Source organism: Ipomoea nil, unplaced genomic scaffold (genome assembly GCF_001879475.1).
Source record: "Ipomoea nil cultivar Tokyo-kokei standard unplaced genomic scaffold, Asagao_1.1 scaffold0542, whole genome shotgun sequence".
In the NCBI taxonomy this organism is placed as follows: Eukaryota; Viridiplantae; Streptophyta; class Magnoliopsida; order Solanales; family Convolvulaceae; genus Ipomoea; species Ipomoea nil.
Window position 1 is genome coordinate 604,928 of NW_017616970.1, and position 24,335 is coordinate 629,262.

The following is a 24,335-nucleotide window of genomic DNA, read 5'->3' on the forward strand; positions in this document are numbered from 1 at the left end:
TCATCTACGTTGAATATATACTATAAATTAGGTGTACCGTTTCATCAATGTCCAATGTGTAATTCCAATTTATTGACCAAAGTTCATGTTATATTTTATATTGTATTTTTTAATTCACTCTAACATATTCATAATATATGTTTAAAAATTATGTCAGTTTTGATTGGGATGGGATTCGAACCTAAGACTTCTCTTATGAAAATCAATGAGTAACATAAGAATAATAAATAGTTAACAGAAAATTCCGTTACTGAAGTTTAAATAGATGGAAAGTAGTGCGTAAATAGGGAAAATAAGAAAAAATTATAATATAAAAATAATGTGAACAATTAATTTCAACAAACAATTACACCAACATTTTTTAGTTCCCGTTAGGGCCTAACTTTATTGCCTCTTAGCTACATATGAATAACTATCAATGAGTTGAGGTGGCTTAGTTAGTCTAAGGCGCCAGATTAAGGTTCTGGTCCAAAAGGGCTTGGGTTCAAATCCCACTCTCAATAAAAAAATATTATTATTTTCAGCCTTTTAATATAATTACAATATGATTGTTAAAAGTAAATTAGACAGAGACTAGAGAGGGAAGACTGATCTCCATTCACCATTTACCATTACAACAATATATATCTCTATATACAACATAAAGGTAATAATGAATAATGAATACACATAAATGTGAATAATTGTTACAACGGTTACAATTGGATAATAATGTCCACCATGATGATTTGTTTATAACACTCCCCCTTGGACATTATTTGTCCACAATCTTGCTTTGATAAATACTTGCTAGGAAAACCCTGTGGGAAAAACCTAGACAAAAGAGTATATATATATTCATGCCTCGTTAAAAACTTCACTAGGAAAACCACGTGAGAAAAACCTAGTTGAAGAAAAGAGTACATGATATATGTAAAAACATATATTGTATTTGGTCGCCTCATTAAAAACCTTAACTTAAGAAAACCCTGTGGGAAAAACTTAGTTAAGGGAAAAAGAGTACAACCATAAGCATTCAGGGCGCAAACTGCATAATCTTCAGGATTTTGGGGTTTGTCCATTTAAGCAATTATTTTGTAACTTTTCCCCGTTTACATTCATATATCATACTCATGCCTCGTTAAAAACCACACTAGAAAACCCAATGGGAGAAAACTAGTGAGGAAAAGAGTACATGATATTTATGCATTTATGTGTTGCAAATAATGCGCAACCGTTAGTCTTTTATAACTTAATCTTCAGGATTTTACGTTCACTCTTCCGGATTGATTCAAGTAAATGTACTTCCCGTTGTGTTGCAAATAGTGCGCAACTGTTAGTGTTTTATGACTTAATCTTCAGGATTTTACGTTCAATCTTCCGGATTGATTCGAGTAAATGTACTTCCCATCTCCCCCTGAAGATAACAATCTTCAAGTTCTACATATATTTCAAAATTTGAAGGGATGGATTGGACAAATCTTCTGGATTGTCACTAGAGTAGTGTACAATAATCTTATGGCTCTTCTATAGCTCATATAACATTCGTGCAACACAAGTGTTATTGTCCTCATTTTGAACATTTAGAGAAATTCATTGTATAACCAGTTTGGACTTGGTATTGCGGGGATCAAACAAAACAGCCAATACCCAAGTAGCCTATTAAAACCATATCATGGTTTCTTACATAAATGTCATGTCTTTGTATCTCGAAGATACCGGAGGATATGTTAATCATTATTCAAGTACTCCATTTGTAGGGGGAGCACTAGATTTTGCTAGCAATTTCATCGCAAATATGTTGCGATTATAGAACTTCTGGTTCTATAATGGTGCTCCAACGATAATGAAGTAAGGGACTTCGAGTCCAAAAAGGTTCCTTATCTGCTTCAAGAGATTATTAGGCAACCTTTAGTTTGATAAAAACATGACACTTATATGCATATAGACATGTGAAAAAACATTTTTAGATGTAAGCTGACTGGTGTATATATAAAAAAAATCTTCAAAGAAAAACTCGATCTTCAAGTCGAGATAATATTTATAGCTTTCACAAGCTTTTTATTTAAGTCTCAGTCTTTAAACATGAACTGACATTATCAAGCTCTTTATATATTTCATTGATGTTTACACCATCAATCTTGACTGAGATAATAAATAATAAATAAGTTCATTATCAACCCTTTATCGAGCACACAATGGTACATATTATTCCTTCAATGAGGATATTAACTCCATTCGCAACCCTTTAAAGAGTAAATAATGACACATAATAATACTTAAATAAATTCTCATTTCGAGAATTATGAATCCATCCAGGATTTCTCAAAATAAATTTAACTGCATATCTAAATTTGTTATTCTGCCAATTGTATTATGTAGCGGAACTTAATGCAATTTACCGTGGGAGAGTATATTTGATTAAAATCAATTAAGGGTCTCTGCGTGAACCCATAGGCTACAAACTCGCTTCATCACCTCATTATTCTTATTTCTCTTTCATGCACACACCTATTTGTAACCTTCAGGGTTAACGCTCAAATGGTGTATTGTAACCTATTTGTAACCTTCAGGGTTAACGCTCAAATGGTGTATTGTTATAAAGAGAATTTATTCATTTTAGCGAGTCGAGCTATGCCTTAATTGCTCCTTTATATATTAAATAGTCATGGCACTTCTGGTGCCTAACTCTGGATCCAGATTATCATATAACGAGCAATTTGTAATGGCAATTGTGTTGTCGACAACTATAACATTTTTTGTAAAACTCCCATATTTGTAAAAGTAATGGCAGTTTCTAAAACAACCAGATTCTAAACATTTCCCAAAGATATTTTGATCTGGTCGTTCCGCATCCCTAGTATTACGTTTGTTTGGTGCACCCATAAGTCTTACCAGGGTTTTTCGTCATCTGGACGAATGTCTGCAGGACAATTATTCAAGCTATTTCAAGAGTGACAATATTTCTTTACTAGATCTAGTATTACGATCTATATCTCTTTCACCGATAGATCTCCTACACTTCTAGTGTAGAGGAGTATCGATAGATATGTTTGGTCCAAGGATATAGGACCTAGTCACTTCTTTTATGATCATTATGATCAATAGATGTATTTGGCAGATTTTTTTGCTAAAATCGCAAATAGATTATCTTTTGAACTTCCAGTTCAATTTAACTAGTACATGGATTTAAATAATGAAGATGTTTTTATTCTTATGAAATTTCTTGGCATTCCATTAAAAGCTACGGAGTAGCATATTATCTCCCCCTAATGCCGAGAAACAATCTTTATTAGGAATGCAGTCAACGTACCCAATTATATGCATTGATCCCCTATCATGGGCTTTCGATATTTATTCAATAGACGGAGGTTTCTTTGATAGCCCTTTTAGAGGTACGTTGTGGTGGTGATATAAAATAGACTGCGCAAATAAAATAACGCAGATAGGGAAATGCTACTTCTGAAACCACGTACTAGGTGAAAGAGGGGGTATAGCAATCCTTGATGGATTGATTTGTGATATGCATTGAGTTAGACTTGGGTAAAAAGAACTTGACTCATAGTAACGTCAAGCAATCCTTCAGGGATTGATGGGATAGGTGGACCATTTTTGGTCAAGAATTTATCGTCAAGGTTCATACTAAAGAGTGACTCATAGAATTAAAGTCCTTAATCTACCTTCTGGGCAAATAAATATAGAAAAATGCGGGCTATAAACTTAAATATCATATGCCCAAATCTCATGTCAAAGAGTTTCTATAGCAGAAACTAGCAATGTAAACATGTCATAGCCTTTAATTGTTATCACATGCAAGCTAAGGTTTAGCAACGACAGATGCAACCTAACCATATTGAGAATTCATGCTATTGCCTCACTAATAAGTTGTGTGATGAATTTCAATAGCTATGGCCTATAGCAAATCATAAATTGCCAACAAGATAAATAACAAAATCTCTTATGTGAACATAATCAAGAGATTATATGCTAAATGTTGTCAATTAAAGAGAAGCACATGCAACATGTGATATAATTGTCCCTTATGTCTTGGACACCAAACTCTCAATTGAGTCATGCACATCCATTAAATAAAGAGTATCATGTTTGGTACACACAAGGCATGACATGACAAGAGATATTGTTTCTTAATTCATAAATTAGAAAAATGAGAGAAGTACCGTTCGCCGAAAAACAATGAGCACATGTTCGCTGCCGGGCCCATTCATTCCTATTTCGAGGATTCAAAAATAGCACTTTTCCAAGCAAGCTCTCATTTTATTTCATAGTTTCATATCAGCATGAAAACATCACAAAATAGCAAGATATACAAGCTGAAAACGGCAGAAAATTTTCAGAATTTTGACCTGGATTGCAGAATTTTCTGGGGGGAAACGGTAACACATTTTGACACAAAATTTGGCAGATATGTAGTTCAATAAGTCTAGAACGTACATAAAAATTTTCATGTCAATCCAAGGTGTGGAATTATTTTTTCTTAAATTTTTCACAACATTGCTCCAGGCAGAAAAATAATTGGCAGCACACTGCCAAAACTTTGCAAATTTTTCTGGAATAACCAAAGCATATTTTTAACAAAATATTTTTTACAGACATCAAATATCACGAGTCTAGGTTCTCCAGAAAAAATTTCATGCCAAAAGGAGTTCAAGAAGTATTTTTCACGAATTTAATTTTCAAACTGCGCCGATCAGAATTTTCAAGAAGTAATTGCTGTGTAAAAAAAAATTCACAATTTGTTTGCTTCAGGCAAACCAGCATGAAGTGAGTCAATTTTGACTTTTGGAGAGTACCATAGCATTAGAAATAGAAATTGCAAACTCTGTTCATGAGCCATTAGGCACCTTAAAGATCAATCTCATTTGAGGTCTTCCAGACCTTATTAGAAAGTAGCCCGGTAATGATCAAATACTTTGTCAGGTAGGAAAGATTTAAAAAAACTCAGAGAGTATATTCCCACAAAAAAAAACTATGTTTTTGGTTTCTTATAAAAAACATTGAAAATACTTAGTATAATATTTTATGTACTGGAGTACAATGACCATGAGACCTGCATACACCAACTATCCTTCAGGGATTGACTTAGGGTCTATAGATCCTTTTAGATCAAATATTCATAACCGATGGTTTAGACCAAAAGGTGTCAAAAAAAATATTAGTGCTCTAAGTGTTTGCCTTCTGGGCAAAACTACATTGAAAATATGCACTATTATTTTGTTTTGATACTCAGATTTGAGATATTCAAGATTCAAGACTCATGCCATATAATTTTATGATAAAAACTAGCACCATCAATATGCATGAATTTGGACAAATAATCATTGACTTCCAAATCAGAATTACGTCAATTTGACATTAGCCATAGAAATTGTCCAAGTGCTATTATCATATAATTAGTGCTATGAATTCACCTTCTGGGCAATGCTATGTTTAAGATTTAAGATATGAGATAAATCTCTACATCTATGGCCTATAGCAAATGATTAGTATCATCGATGAACAATAACCATAGTAAAAGAAAACCATAGAGGTAATCACCCATTTTAGCTCAATTATATTCCATGAAGATTGTTTTCAGAAAATTCTAGCCAGTTGCATATATAGGTCTAATAACATCCATCACATCAATATATGTATAGATATTTTCTTGCTCAGGATATGGATGTACATATCATACACATCACAAAGGGCCATATGCATTAACTATTAATATATCTCTTGAGAGTATTAAAAATGGAGTATGAGTACTTGGGCCTCAGTGACATAGATAATCACATGTTCTGTACTGTAAATTTTACATACGGCAAAACTAGCAATATTGAAATAGCCAGCAATAACAGAAGAATTCCAAGGCATTGCTTCCTATGTGGAGCTTCTATTCATGCACTGCAAGCTAGTACTCATTCTACAAAGCCAAATTTCTTTCTTGCCCGCATTTAACCATTAACTTTGCACTCATACAACATATTAACTTTGTACGTAGGTGTAATAGGCAAAAGGAATATGAAGCTATGCAATATTCAGAATCAGGCCCCAGAATTTATGCAAATAATTTTAACCCACAATGGCCACAAATTTAACTGGACAATCACATACTCAAGTAATAAGTAGAATTCATAAGAAATACCGTTCACCAATTTGCTGATCTTTTCGCCGTGTATTCAATGATCTTACCGCCAGAGAAAGATCTTTCGGTCGTGTATATAGTCTGCCACGGATCTCCAGCCTACATCGAATGCAAATCGCCGGCCAATAGCCGGCGGCGGTTGATGGGTCGTGACGCCTTCTGGGCGTGACCGATGGGAAGCAGGGAGAGAGGAAGTAACGATCGTCCTCGATCTGGTCACCAGACTGCAAAACCAGCAGCCCTCAGTCTTCGTCCCCGAAAACCAACTTGTTCTCGATCATCGATCGGTTCTAGAGCGGAGAGAACGAGGATCACGCGGGGAAACCGGCCTCACGCGGTGCTCTCCAATCGATGGGGTCAACGATTTGATCTGGTCAAGATCGCCGCGAAGGGAGATCCACGAACGGGGAGAAGCCGTGACGCTTCCTCGGGCGAGACCGGACTGCCGCGATGGACACACCGGTCGCCCTTCTCGAGCGGAGAGAAGGTCGATTTGCCGGCGTCAGGGAGGAAAAAGCTGACTGCGTCTGCTGAATCCGATCGCCGTCTACAAAACCGTTGTCGTCTGCGAAAACTGATCGCTACGATCGCCATCTGCCACCTCTCGCCGCAGCCTTGCGGGAAGGAAAACGAAGACGCAGTATACAGAGTAATAGAGGACAGATTTACAATATAGTAAATTTCCTTTTTTATAAAAAGAATTGCACATAATATTTCTCTGGGGCGATTTTGGATTTGGGTTGAGGCTCGCCGGCGCCGGAGGCCGTGCGTGTTTTCCCAGAGAGAGGCAAGAGGATTTTGGTCAGAGCAAAGCGCTGATAACGTGTTAAAAGTAAATTAGACAGGGCATTAGACAAAGACTAGAGAGGGAAGACTGATCTCCATTCACCATTTACCATTACAACAATATATATCTCTATATACAACATAAAGGTAATAATGAATAATGAATACACATAAATGTGAATAACTGTTACAACGGTTACAATTGGATAATAATGTCCACCATGATGATTTGTTTATAAAAATGATATAATTTTTAAAACCATTTTTCCCCATACAACTTATCTTAATAGAATCTTCACCTATAATTTTTAAAATTAAAAATGTTATACATGTTTGCCCTAATATTAATCAATATTATAATTTTCCTGCACCTTTATTTTTTAAAACTAAAAATGTAATCTATAATATAATTTTTCCCTAAAATTGGTGTTCATTAATAATAAATCAATATACTACAAATTAAATTTCATTCATCTATTATATTAATAAGAACAAGTTACCACACGCACATTGTGCGAATTGTCCAATGCCACATGTGTATTTTTAAATTAGGGTTTCATAATTTATTAAAATATCTATCGTTATCCTTGCGTATATCAACTTAAGATTATCAAATTTTTCAAAAAAGTAAATATTTGAATAATGCATAACTATGATGCCTAATTTTTGATAAAATTAACTGGTGCAATAGCAGTTTTAGAAGAAAAGACCCTCACTCGATAGTACAGAAGCATATTTTTAGCAACACAAAACCCTATTAATTTGCGTGATCCATGCTTCCTTTGGTTGCCACAGCCGCCATAAATGAATTCTTGATTTCATCTAGTCCCCTGGTTAGCATCACTGCAATTTTAGCGTCTTGGCACGGTGCACCTTAAAAAACACAACCAAATCCTCCTTCCCCAAAAAGACAATGATAATAGGCATTGTTTATCATCTGTGTTGAATATATACTGTAAATTAGGTGTACTGTTTCATCAATGTCCAATGCGTAATTCTAATTTATTGACCAAAGTTCATGTTATATTTTATATTATATTTTTTAATTCACTCTAACGTATTCATAGTATATGTTTAACAATTATGTCAGTTTTGATTGGGATGGGATTTGAACCTAAGACTTCTCTTATGAAAATCAATGCGTAACATAAGAATAATAAATAGTTAACGGAAAATTCTGTTACTCAAGTTTAAATAGATGGAAAGCAGATGGTAAGTAGGGAAAATAAGAAAAAATAATAAAATAAAAATAATGTGAACAATTAATTTCAACAAACAATTACACCAACGTTTTTTAGTTCTCGTTAGGGCCTAACTTTATTGGCTCTTAGCTACAAATGAATAACTAGAAATGAGTTGAGATGGCTGAGTTGGTCTAAGATGCGAGATTAAGATTCTGGTCTGAAAGAGCATCGGTTTAAATCCCACTCTTAATAATAAAATGTTATTATTTTCAGCCTTTTAATATAATTACAATATGATATGATTTTTAAAACCTTTTTTCCCCATACAAATTATCTTTATAGAATTTTCACCAGTAGATTTTAAAATTAAAAATGTTATACATTTTTGCCCTAATATTAATCAATATTATAATTTTCCTACACCTTTATTTTTTAAAATTAAAAATGTAATCTATAATATAATTTTTCCCTAAAATTGGTGTTCATTAATAATAAATCAATATACTACAAATTAAATTTCATTCATCTACTATATTAATAAGAACAAGTTACCACACGCGCATTGTGCGGATTGTCCAATGCCCAATGTTAATTTTTAAATTATGGTTTCATAATTTATAAAATATCTTTCGGTATCCTGGCGTATATCAACTTAAGATTATCAAATTTTTCAAAAAAGTAAATATTTGAATAATGCATAACTATGATGCATAATTTTTGATAAAATTAATTGGTGCAATAGCAGATTTAGAGGAAACGACCCTCACTCGATAGTACAGAAGCATAATTTTTGCAACAAAAAACCCTATTAATTGGTGTGATCCATGCTTCCTTTGGTTGGCACAGCCGCCATAAATGAATTCTTGATTTCATCTAGTCCCCTGGTGTGCATCACTGCAATTTTAGCGTCTTGGCACGGTGCACCTTAAAAAACGAACCAAATCCTCCTTCCCCAAAAAGACAATGATATTAGGCATTGTTTATCATCTGTGTTGAATATATACAGTAAATTTGGTGTACCGTTTCATCAATGTCTACTGCGTAATTTTAATTAATTGACCAAAGTTCATGTTATATTTTATATTGTATTTTTTAATTCACTCTAACATATTCATAGTATATGTTTAACAATTAAGTTAGTTTTGATTGGGATGGGATTCGAACCGAAGACTTCTCTTATGAAAATCAATGAGTAACATAAGAATAATAAATAGTTAACCGAAAATTCCGTTATTGAAGTTTAAATAGATGGAAAGCAGTGGGTAAGTAGGGAAAATAAGAAAAAATAATAAAATAAAAATAATGTGAACAATTAATTTACACAAACAATTACACCAACGTTTTTTAGTTCCCGTTAGGGCCTAACGTTTTTTGATCTAAGCTACATATGAATAACTAGCAACGAGTTGAGATGGTCGAGTTTGTCTAAGGTGCTAGATTAAGGTTTTGGTCCGAAAGGGCTTGGGTTCATATCCCACACTCAACAAAAAAATGTTATTATTTTCAGCCTGTTAATATAATTACAATATGATATGATTTTTAAAACCTTTTTTCCCATACAACTTATCTTTATAGAATTTTCACCTGTAGATTTTAAAATTAAAAATGTTATACATTTTTGCCCTAATATTAATCAATATTATAAATTTCCTACACCTTTATTTTTTAAAATTAAAAATGTAATCAATAATATAATTTTTCCCAAAAATTGGTGTTCATTAATAATAAATCAATATACTACAAATTAAATTTCTTTCATCTACTATATTAATAAGAACTAGTTACCACACGCGCCTTGTGCAAATTGTCCAATGCCCAATGTGTATTTTTAAATTAGGGTTTCATAATTTATTAAAATATCTATCGGTATCCTTGCGTATATCAACTTTAGATTATCAAATTTTTTAAAAAAGTAAATATTTGAATAATGCATAACTATGATGCATAATTTTTGATAAAATTAACTGGAGCAATAGCAGTTTTAGAGGAAAAGACCCTCACTCGATAGTACAGAAGCATAATTTTTGCAACACAAAACCCTATTAAATGGGGTGATTCATGCTTCCTTTGGTTGCCACCGCCGTCATAAATGAATTCTTGATTTCATCTAGTCCCCTGGTTTGCATCACTGCAATTTTAGCATCTTGGCACGGTGCACCGCAAAAAACAGAACCAAATTCTCCATCCCCAAAAAGACAATGATAATAGGCATTGTTTATCATCTATGTTGAATATATACTGTAAATTAGGTGTACCGTTTCATCAATGTCCAATGCGTAATTCTAATTAATTGACCAAAGTTCATGTTATATTTTATATTGTACTTTTTAATTCACTCTAACATATTCATAGTATATGTTTAACAATTATGTCAGTTTTGATTGGGATGGGATTCGAACCTAAGACTTCTCTTATGAAAATCAATGAGTAACATAAGAATAATAAATAGTTAACGGAAAATTCCGTTACTGAAGTTTAAATAGATGGAAAGCAGAGGGTAAGTAGGGAAAATAATAAAAAATAATAAAATAAAAATAATGTGAACAATTAATTTACACAAACAATTACACCAACGTTTTTTAGTTCCCGTTAGGGCCTAAAGTTTTTTGATCTAAGCTACATATGAATAACTAGCAACGAGTTGAGATGGCCGAGTTTTCTAAGGTGCTAGATTAAGGTTTTGGTCCGAAGGGGCTTGGGTTCAAATCCCACTCTCAACAAAAAAATGTTATTATTTTTAGCCTGTTAATATAATTTCAATATGATAAGATTTTTAAAACCTTTTTTCCCCATACAACTTATCTTTATAGAATTTTCACCTGTAGATTTAAAAATTAAAAATGTTATACATTTTTGCCTTAATATTAATCAATATTATTAATTTCCTACACCCTTATTTTTTAAAATTAAAAATGTAATCAATAATATAATTTTTCCCTAAAATTGGTGTTCATTAATAATAAATCAATATACTACAAATTAAATTTCTTTCATCTACTATATTAATAAGAACTAGTTACCACACGCGCCTTGTGCAAATTGTCCAATGCCCAATGTGTAATTTTAAATTAGGGTTTCATAATTTATTAAAATATCTATCGGTATCCTTGCGTATATCAACTTTAGATTATCAAATTTTTCAAAAAAGTAAATATTTGAATAATGCATAACTATGATGCATAATTTTTGATAAAATTAACTGGAGCAATAGCAATTTAAGAGGAAAAGACCCTCACTCGATAGTACAGAAGCATAATTTTTGCAACACAAAACCCTATTAAATGGGGTGATTCATGCTTCCTTTGGTTGCCACAGCTGCCATAAATGAATTCTTGATTTCATCTAGTCCCCTGGTTTGCATCACTGCAATTTTAGCGTCTTGGCACGGTGCACCGCAAAAAACAGAACCAAATTCTCCATCCCCAAAAAGACAATGATAATAGGCATTGTTTATCATCTATGTTGAATATATACTGTAAATTAGGTGTACCGTTTCATCAATGTCCAATGCGTAATTCTAATTAATTGACCAAAGTTCATGTTATATTTTATATTGTACTTTTTAATTCACTCTAACATATTCATAGTATATGTTTAACAATTATGTCAGTTTTGATTGGGATGGGATTCGAACCTAAGACTTCTCTTATGAAAATCAATGAGTAACATAAGAATAATAAATAGTTTACGGAAAATTCCGTTACTGAAGTTTAAATAGATGGAAAGCAGAGTGTAAGTAGGGAAAATAATAAAAAATAATAAAATAAAAATAATGTGAACAATTAATTTACACAAACAATTACACCAACGTTTTTTAGTTCCCGTTAGGGCCTAAAGTTTTTTGATCTAAGCTACATATGAATAACTAGCAACGAGTTGAGATGGCCGAGTTTTCTAAGGTGCTAGATTAAGGTTTTGGTCCGAAGGGGCTTGGGTTCAAATCCCACTCTCAACAAAAAAATTTTATTATTTTTAGCCTGTTAATATAATTTCAATATGATAAGATTTTTAAAACCTTTTTTCCCCATACAACTTATCTTTATAGAATTTTCACCTGTAGATTTAAAAATTAAAAATGTTATACATTTTTGCCTTAATATTAATCAATATTATAAATTTCCTACACCCTTATTTTTTAAAATTAAAAATGTAATCAATAATATAATTTTTCCCTAAAATTGGTGTTCATTAATAATAAATCAATATACTACAAATTAAATTTCTTTCATCTACTATATTAATAAGAACTAGTTACCACACGCGCCTTGTGCAAATTGTCCAATGCCCAATGTGTAATTTTAAATTAGGGTTTCATAATTTATTAAAATATCTATCGGTATCCTTGCGTATATCAACTTTAGATTATCAAATTTTTCAAAAAAGTAAATATTTGAATAATGCATAACTATGATGCATAATTTTTGATAAAATTAACTGGAGCAATAGCAATTTAAGAGGAAAAGACCCTCACTCGATAGTACAGAAGCATAATTTTTGCAACACAAAACCCTATTAAATGGGGTGATTCATGCTTCCTTTGGTTGCCACAGCCGCCATAAATGAATTCTTGATTTCATCTAGTCCCCTGGTTTGCATCACTGCAATTTTAGCGTCTTGGCACGGTGCACCGCAAAAAACAGAACCAAATTCTCCATCCCCAAAAAGACAATGATAATAGGCATTGTTTATCATCTATGTTGAATATATACTGTAAATTAGGTGTACCGTTTCATCAATGTCCAATGCGTAATTCTAATTAATTGACCAAAGTTCATGTTATATTTTATATTGTACTTTTTAATTCACTCTAACATATTCATAGTATATGTTTAACAATTATGTCAGTTTTGATTGGGATGGGATTCGAACCTAAGACTTCTCTTATGAAAATCAATGAGTAACATAAGAATAATAAAATAGTTAACGGAAAATTCCGTTATTGAAGTTTAAATAGATGGAAAACAGATGGTAAGTAGGGAAAATAAGAAAAAATAATAAAATAAAAATAATGTGAACAATTAATTTCAACAAACAATTACACCAACGTTTTTTAGTTCTCGTTAGGGCCTAACTTTATTGGCTCTTAGCTTCATATGAATAACTAGAAATGAGGTTAGATGGCTGAGTTGGTCTAAGATGCGAGATTACGGTTCTGGTCTGAAAGAGCATGGGTTTAAATCCCACTCTTAATAATAAAATGTTATTATTTTCAGCCTTTTAATATAATTACAATATGATATGATTTTTAAAACCTTTTTTCCCCATACAACTTATCTTTATAGAATTTTCACCTGTAGAGTTTAAAATTAAAAATGTTATACATTTTTGCCCTAATATTAATCAATATTATAATTTTCCTACACCTTTATTTTTTAAAATTAAAAATGTAATCTATAATATAATTTTTCCCTAAAATTGGTGTTCATTAATAATAAATCAATATACTACAAATTAAATTTTTTTATAGACCAAAGCAACAATCCTCTTCCCAGGTGCCAAAATGTAAAAATGTTTTTCATAACCCGGCGCCAAAAATGTTTTCAAAAGTGAGTTATGATTATCGAATCTCTAATGGTTACAAATCGCCTCATCTTAATTCAATAAGATCTAGGTGGGTTTGGTTACCTAAAATCACTAACAATAAAGGACCCAAGCAAGTATGGGTACCTAAAGTTAATTAATCTTTTTTGCAGGATGTTTGGTACATCGATAGTGGTTGCTCACGCCACATGACTAGAAATAAATCATATCTAGTGAATTTCAAAGAAATCCATGGACCAAAAGTTATATTCGGAGGAAATCAAAATTATGGAATCACAAAAGGAGTTGGCATGATCAAGAAAAATGGATTAAAAATTGAAGATGTTTCATTCGTTGAAGGCTTGAAATTCAATTTGTTGAGCACTAGTTAATTTTGTGATAAATGCTATCTTGTAGAATTTTCTAAAGATAATTGCCTAATAAAAAATGAGCTCACAAATGAAGTTGTACTCTCTGGAAAACAGCGAAAGAACACGTATGTTGTTGATTGGAGTAAAAGCAAAGATTCAGTGTGCTTAATGGCGAGAAATTCGAATGAAGCAAATTGGAAATGGCACAGAAAGCACAACCACTTAAACTTCAAGACTATCAATCAACTTGCAAAGAAGAATCTAGTTGAAGGCTTGCCAGATATTATCTTCAAGAAGGACCAAGTGTGTGATGCATGCTAACGCGGAAAGCAAATCAAATCATCATTCAAATCAAAGACACACGAGTCAACGTCAAGACCGCTAAGCTTACTACACATGAACTTATTTGGACCGGTTGATCCAATAAGTGTAAGTGGTAAGAAATATACTCTTGTTGTTGTTGATGATTTTTCCAGGTACACTTGAACCGTGTTTCTGAAGAAGAAAAATGAAGTTGAGCAAGTTCTACTGAAGCTGTTGAAGCAACTACAAAATGAGAAAGAATTGATGTTAGGAATAAATTGTAAATTTTGATGAGCCGAATGTATTTTTGAAAAATCAAGTAGTCCCCATTTTTATTCTATTTGAGTCAGTTTGTGTCTACGGAGTATGGTGCACCCATATCATGCAACCCATGTACAAGTCTGGAAAATCACATGTTGATTTTAGTTGTTAAGCGGGATTATAGATTAACACAATTATGATGCGAATAAGTTATTAAGAACCATGCTAGAGGAGTTGGAAGAAACGCGTGAGAGTTATGCCAAATGATCCTAAGTTTGAATCTCAAATGAAGTATTTTTGAACTTACTTGGGAGACTAGCTTGGACCGTATAAGAGACTAACCTCCACCGTATGGGAGACTAGCCAAACCGTATGGGAGACTAGCTCAAGTATACCAAACCGTATGGGAGACTAGCTCAAAGTATACCAAACCGTATGGGAGACTAGCTCAAAGTATACCAAACCGTATGGGAGACTAGCTAAAATGGAGACTAACTAAGATTGGAGACTAGCTAAGAATATGGAGACTAAGTAAAATGCACAAGTCTCACAAAAGCCAAGCACCGTATGGAGAAACACACCAAGTATGGTGGACCAAGCTTAAATTCGAAACAAAGCATCTCACCATGGACAACTGTGAAGTTTTTACAGAGGTTCCAGTATATTATTTTACAAGGATCATGAAGGAGAAAATATCTGATATATTTTCATCTGAACATCAAGTTTTTACGGTGGAACTAGAGACGCTCGAAGAAGGCTGATTCGCGGAGAAATTATTTTATACTCAAGCAAGAATCAGCAGATAAATTATTTGATCAACTTGACATGTCAGAACATTTATGAAGGACAAGAAATATCAAGCTTGCCGCGCCGAACTTATTCAAATTTTGGAGGCTACAAAATTCAAGACACGGCAACGGGCAAATTATTCAAATCATCTGACAAAAGGAGAAATGACATCTACCTAATATTTCAGATCAAGTTGACAATATCTTTTGATCAACTACAATTCAAAATGGACGATCGAGATCGAAAGTTGATCAACGGGCAAATAGTTTTCACTAGCTATAAATTGTCCAAGCAGACTTGAAGACAATAAGAGCGAAGAGATAGAGCAGTTCAGCAAGAAAAACCCCAAGTGATAGAGCAGTTCAACAACTTGAACAACGGCTAAGACATACAAGAAAAAGATACAAGCTATTTTTTTTATTAGCCGAAAAGGGGGAAAACAGAGCTTCATAGAATAAAATTCAAGTCTGAGTGAGAGAGAAATTTTATTTCTTTGTAATATTCTCTACTGAGTGTAGAAAGAGGGCGGAGTAACTAGAGAGAGTGAAAAACCCTGGTTGAGTGTAGCTTTGTGCGTAGCACTCGGTGTAAAGGGCAGAGTAACAAGAGGAGCTTGTGAAAACCCTGTGAGGACGTAGCTTTGTGCGTAGTTCTCGTGGTGTAGGAGTACAGCTTGGTGCGAAGTACTCGGGAAGGCGGAGTAACAAGAGGATCTTGTGAAAAACCTTGGAGGAGTGTAGCTTTGTGCGAAGCACTCGGAGAAGTGTCGGTGGACACTTATTCACTATTGTATCTGAGTGATCGAAGAATAGTGAATTTCCTTCTTGAAGTGAAAGGAGAAGAGTGGACTAGGAGGATTACACCACATCTGAACCACTATAAATCTCTCTCTCTATTTACATACTGCTCATATATTTTGTGCATGCTTATTCTAACTGCGAACTAACCCGATTACGATTTATCGCATATCTTTATCTGTCTGGGTTTGATAGTTCCCACGTTTGCATGCAAGCCAAATTTTACGTACATCATCTTTGAGCCATATCAAGTGTTTCTAACGTGTTGCATGTTTAGAATATCTCTTTGAGCACCGCACTTATAAGCATAACACTTTACCGCTACTTATTCCGCTGCACACTCTAAGTTGTTTATCTTGTTAATGCTTGTTACTTAGAGTTGAAATTACCAAAGTGTTATTTGCCTTGTGTGTTTTCGAAGAAAGTTGAAAAAGTTAGAGAAGTCTATTCACCCCCTCTCTAGACTTCTCGCCACCCTTTCGGGACCAACAATTGCAAATATCAAAAATACGAACGGATCGTGGAACCGAGTTCGTGAATGGAGTTATACAAGCTTTTTTCAATTCGCATGGAATTTCTCATCAATTATTTGCCGCAAGAACACCACAACAAAACGATGTTGCCGAAAGAAGAAATAGGACGCTCAAAGAAGCCGCACGAGTGATGATTAGTGCAGCCGGTCTCCCGAAATGATATTGGGTGGAAGCTATCAACACTGCTTGCTACACACAAAATCGAAGCATGATCCATAAGCAGTACAAGAAGACGCCATATGAGCTTTATAAAGGGAGAAAACCAAATATTGGTTATTTTCATATTTTTGGATGCAAATGTTTTATTCATATTAATGATAAATTGCATCTAAAAGCTTTTGATGAGCGTGCAGATGAAGGAATTTTTCTAGGATATTCGACTACCAGCAAGGCATTCAGAGTTTTGAATAAAAGAACAATGGTGGTTGAAGAATCCATACACGTTGTGTTCGATGAAAAATCACAGATCAAAAATGACGCACTGGACGAAGAAATTGTACAAAATGGTAACAAGTGTCATATTGATTTCTGTAGGGAATGGATGAGTTGGAGGGAATGGATGATGTTTTGTAGGGAATGAATGAGTTGGAAATTAATTCTCTAGAAAATCCCATCCCTCATCCAGAAGAAGTTGGAAATTCTTTTAATAATAATTTTGGAGGTGAAGCCGCACGTGAGAATAGAGATGCAGTACGTGTTGAAGTTGGTGATCCAGTTAGTGAACAAGTTACAAGTGAAGTTGGTAATCAATCTCAAAGTGAATTAATTGAGGAAATTCGAACCAACTCTGCCAGTTCACAACAAATGGATCCACCCAGTACCATGCACCCATTTGAACCAAATTTAAGATGGCTCAAAAATCACCCTCCAGAATTAATTATTGGGAATATTCATGAAGGCGTGAAAACAAGATCCTCTATCATGGAAGCATTGTTCATGTGTTATCTATCTCAGATTGAACCGAAAGAAGTAGACGAAGCTCTTAATGATTAGAATTGGATAGATGCTATGCAAGAAAACTCGATCAATTCAAAAGAAATGATGTTTGGGAACTTGTTCCAAGACCGGCGAACCACAATGTTGTAGGAACCAAATGGGTCTTCCGGAACAAAGCAAACGAAGAAGGCGTGATTGTTAGGAATAAAGCAAGGCTCGTTGCAAAAGGATAATCTCAAGAAGAAGGAATAGATTTTGATGAAACTTTTGCACCGGTAGCCCGACTCGAAGCAATCAGAATTTTCCTAGCCTACGCCGCACACAAAGACTTCACTGTTTATCAAATGGACGTGAAAAGCGCATTCTTGAATGGTCTACTCGAAGAATAAGTTTATGTCGAACAACTCCCAGGTTTTGAGGTAAAAGGCGAAGGTGATAAAGTCTACAAACTTAAAAAGGCATTGTATGGGTTGAAACAAGCACCTAGAGCTTGGTATGATACTTTGTCAATGTTCTTGATAAGCTGTGGATTCACCAAAGGCCTTGTTGACAAAACTTTATTTAGAATTCAAGATGGTGATCATATTTTATTAGTGCAAATCTATGTTGATGATATTATTTTTGGAAGCACTAACAATTCTTTGTGTGAGAAATTTTCAAAGCTTATGCAGAACAAATTTGAAATGAGCATGATGGGTGAATTGAATTATATCTTGGGCTTACAAGTTAAACAAATGAAAGAAGGAATATTCATCAGTCAAGCAAAGTACACCCGCGACTTGATAAAGAAGTTTGGCCTTGATGGGAAATCATCGATCAAAATTCCAATGAGCACATCATTGAGGCTAGACAAAGATGAAGATGGAAAAGATGTCAATCAAACAAAATATAGAGGAATGATTGGTTCTCTTCTATATCTTACTGCAAGCAGGCCGAACATTTCTTATGCTGTGAGAGTGTGTGCAAGATTCCAAGCAAATCCAAAAGAAAGCCACCTCACCGCAACAAAGAAGATCATACGATATCTGAAAGGCACAATCAATGTTGGATTGTGGTATCCAAAAGGTACAGATTTTACTCTAATGGGTTTTTCAGATGCTGATTTTGCAGGTTGCAGAATAGACAGAAAAAGCACTTCCGGGACATGCCAGTTCTTGGGGGGAAGGCTTGTTTCTTGGTTCAGCAAAAAGCAAAATTCCATCGCAACTAGTACCGCCGAGGCCGAATATATTGCTGCAGGAAGTTGCTGTGCGCAAATTTTGTGGATGAAGCAACAATTGAAGGATTATGGAGTTAATTGTGATGACGTTAGTATTTACTGTGATAATACTATTGCAATCGCTATCACTCACAATCCGATGCTTCACTCAAGAACCAAACATATCGACATTCGACAGCATTTTATAAGGGATCACGTTGAAAAGAAGAATATAAAGATTGAATATATCCCTAAGGAAAACCAAGTTGCTGATATTCTCACGAAGCCTTTATGCGAAACGAGATTTTCTACCTTAAGGCACGAGTTGGGAATGATCGAAATGAGCTAAGTATCACTGGACTTAATCTCTCAATTTAGTTTGATACTTGTGCTCAAAATAAATTGTTTTACGTAATTATATGCATATATTTCTTCGAAATATGCATGTGTTATTTAACGTGTTATTGCAATATGTGTTAGATATTTAATTGTGTATTTGCATGTGTTATTTAACGTGAAATCATATGCCATGCAAATTAATTTGATGAAATATGCAATTTGTGATTATTTGACAATTTGTGTAGAATTGCATGTGCGAATATTTGTTCATGTTTGTATTAGTTGATTAATTTGTTTTCATGAACAATTTGCTTAAAAATCTAATTTAATGTGTTTATTGTATTATATATGTGTTTATGTGATATAATTTATTATAAAATGTTTTAAAAATCTAAGCTGTAAGTTGAGAATTTTTGCTGGTTTCTAAAATATTTTAGAATCTGATTTGTGTGTAAAATTATATGAAGTTGTTTCTAATTAAAAAAAATTGGAAAATGTGTGATAATTTTGTTAATTTCCAATATGTGTTTAATTTGATTGGAAATTGCCGTGTTTATGACTATATATATTGTTATGTGTGATTGATTATTTATGGATGATTCTTTTGCTACTAACGAGATTTTTGAGTGTGATTATATTTGTGGTACACGTTTTTGAGAAGGAAATCAAGAAAAAATGAGGAAAATCAGAGTTTAATTGGGAATCAAACCTCCACCCATAAACTCCTACCCAAATTAAACCTCCACCCAACCTAAACCTCCCCCTATAATCTTCTCCAAATCAAAATCTTTCCAAACAGATTCTCACTCTCTCTCTCGAATCGGCACCCCCATACCTCCTCTCAGCTAAAAATCTCAATCGTCTCCCACATAGCAATTAAAACCAAACCCCTCATTAAACTCTCCTCTCTAAACCGTTGTCCATCAAATCCCTTCCCATCCACCGCCATTGTGACACCCCAAAAATCCACATTCAATCCATGGATTAATTGAGTAATTAATCCTATTTTTATTTGAGGAATTAATTCCTAAAATCCTGATTTTTAATACTCAAGGACTAGAATTTGACTAGTCAACCTTTAAGTTGCATTGTACCTTGTGCTTTGAGGGGAGTTCCCTTGTTCCTTACACTTTCTAAGGGTTAGTAAGGGTATTCTTGTCTTTTCACCAAGAGTTAGTATTGTAACCTAACCTAGAAGACTTCTTCATTTCATTCCTTACAATTTCTAGAAAATAGTTCTACCTTCTCTCTAGAAAAGAAGTGTAGCTTATTCTCCAAGCCAAGTTGAGACCCTTGTCAAGATTTCAAGATTTGCTTCCAAGATTCAACCTTTCACCTATTTGGGCATCTAGGAGGGTAAGATCTAAGTTCATCTTGTGTTTTTGGTTCCACCTTAGTTGTCTTTTTCTTAAAGGAAGGATCTTTATGATCTTTTGGTTTAATCTTGAAGTGGGTTTGGAAAGTAAGCCTTGTGGAGAGCTTGTTGTGGTGTAAAGTGAAGTATTTTGGTCTTCAAGAGGTAACCCATGCTCTACAAAACCTATTTTGCTTACCTATATGTGATTTCTTGGATTCTACATGTGTTTTGCTATGAAATGTGAGGGTTTATGCATTTGTCTTGTGATATTGCATAACTAGAGCTTGTGTTTATGGTTCTTTTGTGCCATTGCTTGGCATTTTCCATGGTTCAAGTCATTTTGTTGTGTTTGGTGAGATTTGGCATGTTTTGGACTTGAATTTGTGTTTGGAGAAGAAAATCCCCAAAGGGATTTGTTGTGGTACAGGGTTGTTCCCGCGGGCGGAATGGCGGGCGGGGCACCTCCCGCCGGCCTACCCGCGGGTACATAGCCTGTGGGATGGTGTTCCCGCGGGCACACGAGTGGTGTTTGTTCGGGATTTGTTCCCCGTGATTTGTTTGACTCGGTATTTGGTCTTTTGGCTTCCCGTTGTTCTTTTGTGGAACTATTTGAGTGTCTTCTTCATGTTTCGTACGTCTAGAACTATACGGTAGGTACCCATGTAGGACTTTGGTGTCTTGAATCGTGCTAAGTGTTTAACATTGTGTTTTGTTGGACCAAGAGGTGTCTTGTGTGTTCCTCGGAACTATCTTGAGTTTCCCCGTTGATAAGCATGCTAGTTTGTTGTCTTAATGCTAGCATGTGTGTGGTTTGTACCTTCTCTTTGGTTGATGATAACTTGTGTTATTCATCGTTGTTGTCATTGGGTTGTGACCCGTTCCTTGATTGAGTATGTTTCATACCTTCGTTGTAATCCGTTGTTTGACTCTCGTGTGAGTGGTGGTGCATGTGTGGCTCTACCTGGATTGCATGATTAGTGGTATGGGACACTAGTCACCAAGGTATTGTAGCGGTCCTCGTGGTGGCTGTGACGTGATTATGGAGTTGTGGCCTGAGTGATGGGTCCACATTTATTGGGGGATAACATGTGTTATCCGGGCATGTGTTGCCGTGAGTGGTGGTGTTCGTTGGTGGCTGTTGGTGGGGGACGACGGTCCCGGGGGAATAAGGTTGGACTAAGAAGTACAGAGGTCCTGGAGGTAATGGTTGGAAAAGAAGGTACAAGGTTGGGGGTAGCCATAAGGTTGGAACATGGCATAAAGAAGGCATACCAACTCATGATGGGTGATGTTGCGAGGGCTTGTAAATCCGGCGTTGTGTGATCTTCTCTCGTGACGTGAGAAGTCACGGAGGCTTGTGTTGTTGTGGCATGTGTTGTCGTTGGGTGAGTCTTATTCCTTGCGTGTGGTTAACCATTGTGATTTGGGATGTGTTCCCATGTTATCCTTGAGAGTGATGAGTCTTGTGTTGACAATTGATCTTGGTTTTGACTTATATATATGTATTCCGTTTCGAAAATGGTTTTTATGACGTATATCTATCTATTTATGATACTTAACGGTATTCGTGGGTTACCAGCATTATTCGCTGACCAGGCGTCATCCCATGTTTATCTTTGTATCTTTCAGGTGATGTTTAGACGAGCTCGATGTCTAGAGCCTGGTAGCTTAGCACCTTTATCCTTGCTTTTGTGGCCTGTGCGCCGATGTAGTTACATTGATGTTTTGGGATAGATGTACACACTTGCAGATTGTTTGCCGTAGCGTTTACCGTGTTTGGTAGACGTGGCGTGACACCCCGTTGGATTTCTTTTATCCAGTTTCGTTTTTATCTTCCGCTGTGCTAGTTTTGTCGCTTAATCTGCATGTGTTAAGGCTTTTATATAAGTCTTGTTTGGGGGGTGTTACAGCCATCTCGACCAATGAGAAGACTTGCAGCTATCCGTCAAATCCCTTAAATTCTAAACGATGGCCAGAAAATTAACTCACCATCGGCAAGCGAACCGATAGACTTCTCTGACCGCCCTATATAATGGGAGACAGCCGGGCACTCTACCATGTGGAAGCTTTGTTTGTCTAAATTTTTTTGCAGGTGTAAAATGGTGTCCAACGACTCACAGGAGAACAGGATGAGGAAGACGACTTAGAGAACTTGGGAGAAAGTTCTCAAACAACCTCTAAGGGCGCAACGAACGGATGTACGAAGAAGAGAAGGAGAAACTCTGAGCAACCCACTGGTCTTGATATCCGAAGAGAAAAGGAACGAACCGGAGACGCCACAAGTTCAATCAGTACCGGAGTTACCGCCACGTGAACCTGGTTTCATTTATGATGAAGCAGATGCCAAGAGGAGACTGACGATCAAACCAGACAAGGTGGAAGGGTTTGAACCTCCATTTATGAAGTTCTCACCGGTTGTCCAACCTGATCTTTACGATGAAATTCTGAATATGGGAAATTCAGAATACCTTCACTATTTGAAGCAACTGACTTTCGGACCGGTTCTACCCCCTCCTGGTTTCGAAGGGCTCTACCAAACCTCCACCTCCACCAGAGCCTCTTCCGAAGTTTCCACCAAGTCTACCAATTCTTGCACCTCTGCCACAAGAAGTTCCTGCTCCTCCACCCCCTCCTCAGATGCCGGTTAACCCGTTCATCCGTCCTCCCGTGGACTTTACTAGGTTTTTTAATCAAACCTACTCATCATCAAGTTCAAACGGGTCAATGCTCGAGGAAAGCGAGTCCAGTGATGACTCTGGACCAGGATACGCTCCTTCACCACCAGGGGGTTATGATTCTAATGACTGCATGAGCACTGGCTTCTCTGCTTGCTGATTATGATCCAAAAACGTTATATCTCTCTCTCTCCCTAAGAAGGAGATAAATAAAAATTATGGCTGTTTTTGCTTCTAGTTCTCTCTATCTCTCTCTCCTAGAAATGAAAAATCCCTAAAGCTTATAAAAAGAACAAATATTCCGTAGCTAAGAAGATCCACAAAAAAAAAAAAAAAAAAACAAGGGAAAAATATAAGAATAAAAAAAGGGGGAGGGGGGGGGGGGGAATAAAAAATTATATGGCTACAAAAAGGGATAAAAGAATGAAAGAATTGTGGGATCTGATGAAATCGAAGTGTCAGTACGAGAAGAAGTAAGAGGACAAGTGTCAAAAGAAGTAAGAAGGGATATACCAGTTGAAGTTGCAGTAGAAATTGCTACTGGGAGTAGACAACTAATCAGAGAGGATTTATCTAGTGCATTGGCAGTAAACAATACCGAGTCTACCGTGCCTATCATGGACCCTGTTCTAGAAGATGAGAATTTGTATACAGACACCTGTACCAGAACAGAGTTTTTAGAAGAAGAGATTGGTGATCTGAATCAAGAAGTCGAATCACCTGAAGAAGAAGAAGAGATGCAACTTGTAGACACAATCGTTCTCACTGATCCGAGAAGGAGTCCATTCGGATCTCCTCAAAATATTATGCAGACAAGTGATCAAGAAGATGGCATATTTACATCCTTATTTGCCAAAGTTGCCGAATCCGGGTGATGTTGTTTGCCAAACCATTGGAGAAAAGTTGGTTGAACAAAGTCAAATGGTGGAACAACAACACACGGATACCCGAGTCAATCTGAGAGAACTCATGGAGTATCAACACAGTTTGAAGACTCAGATTGACAAAGCAGAAAGAATCTTGAAAGGAGAAGTGACAAAAGGATTACTTGAAGTGATCCAACTCATGAAGAAGGAACGTGAAACTGCTGAAAAGATTCACAACGAACGTCACTTGAGACAAATCAAGGCGATTCAAGATCAAGAAAGCCGAATCAACAAAC

General features: G+C 35.3%; 1 protein-coding gene across 1 annotated transcript in view; it reads left to right on the forward strand.

The window, feature by feature from the left end:
- Nucleotides 1-24,048, forward strand: part of LOC109174182 — a 41,708-nt gene extending 17,660 nt beyond the window's left edge. The window contains exons 2-3 of the mRNA XM_019323447.1: nt 22,839-23,141; nt 23,630-24,048. Coding sequence (XP_019178992.1) covers nt 22,839-23,141; nt 23,630-24,048 — 722 coding nt within the window. The remainder of the gene's footprint in view (nt 1-22,838; nt 23,142-23,629) is intronic.
- Nucleotides 24,049-24,335: the final 287 nt, after the last annotated feature.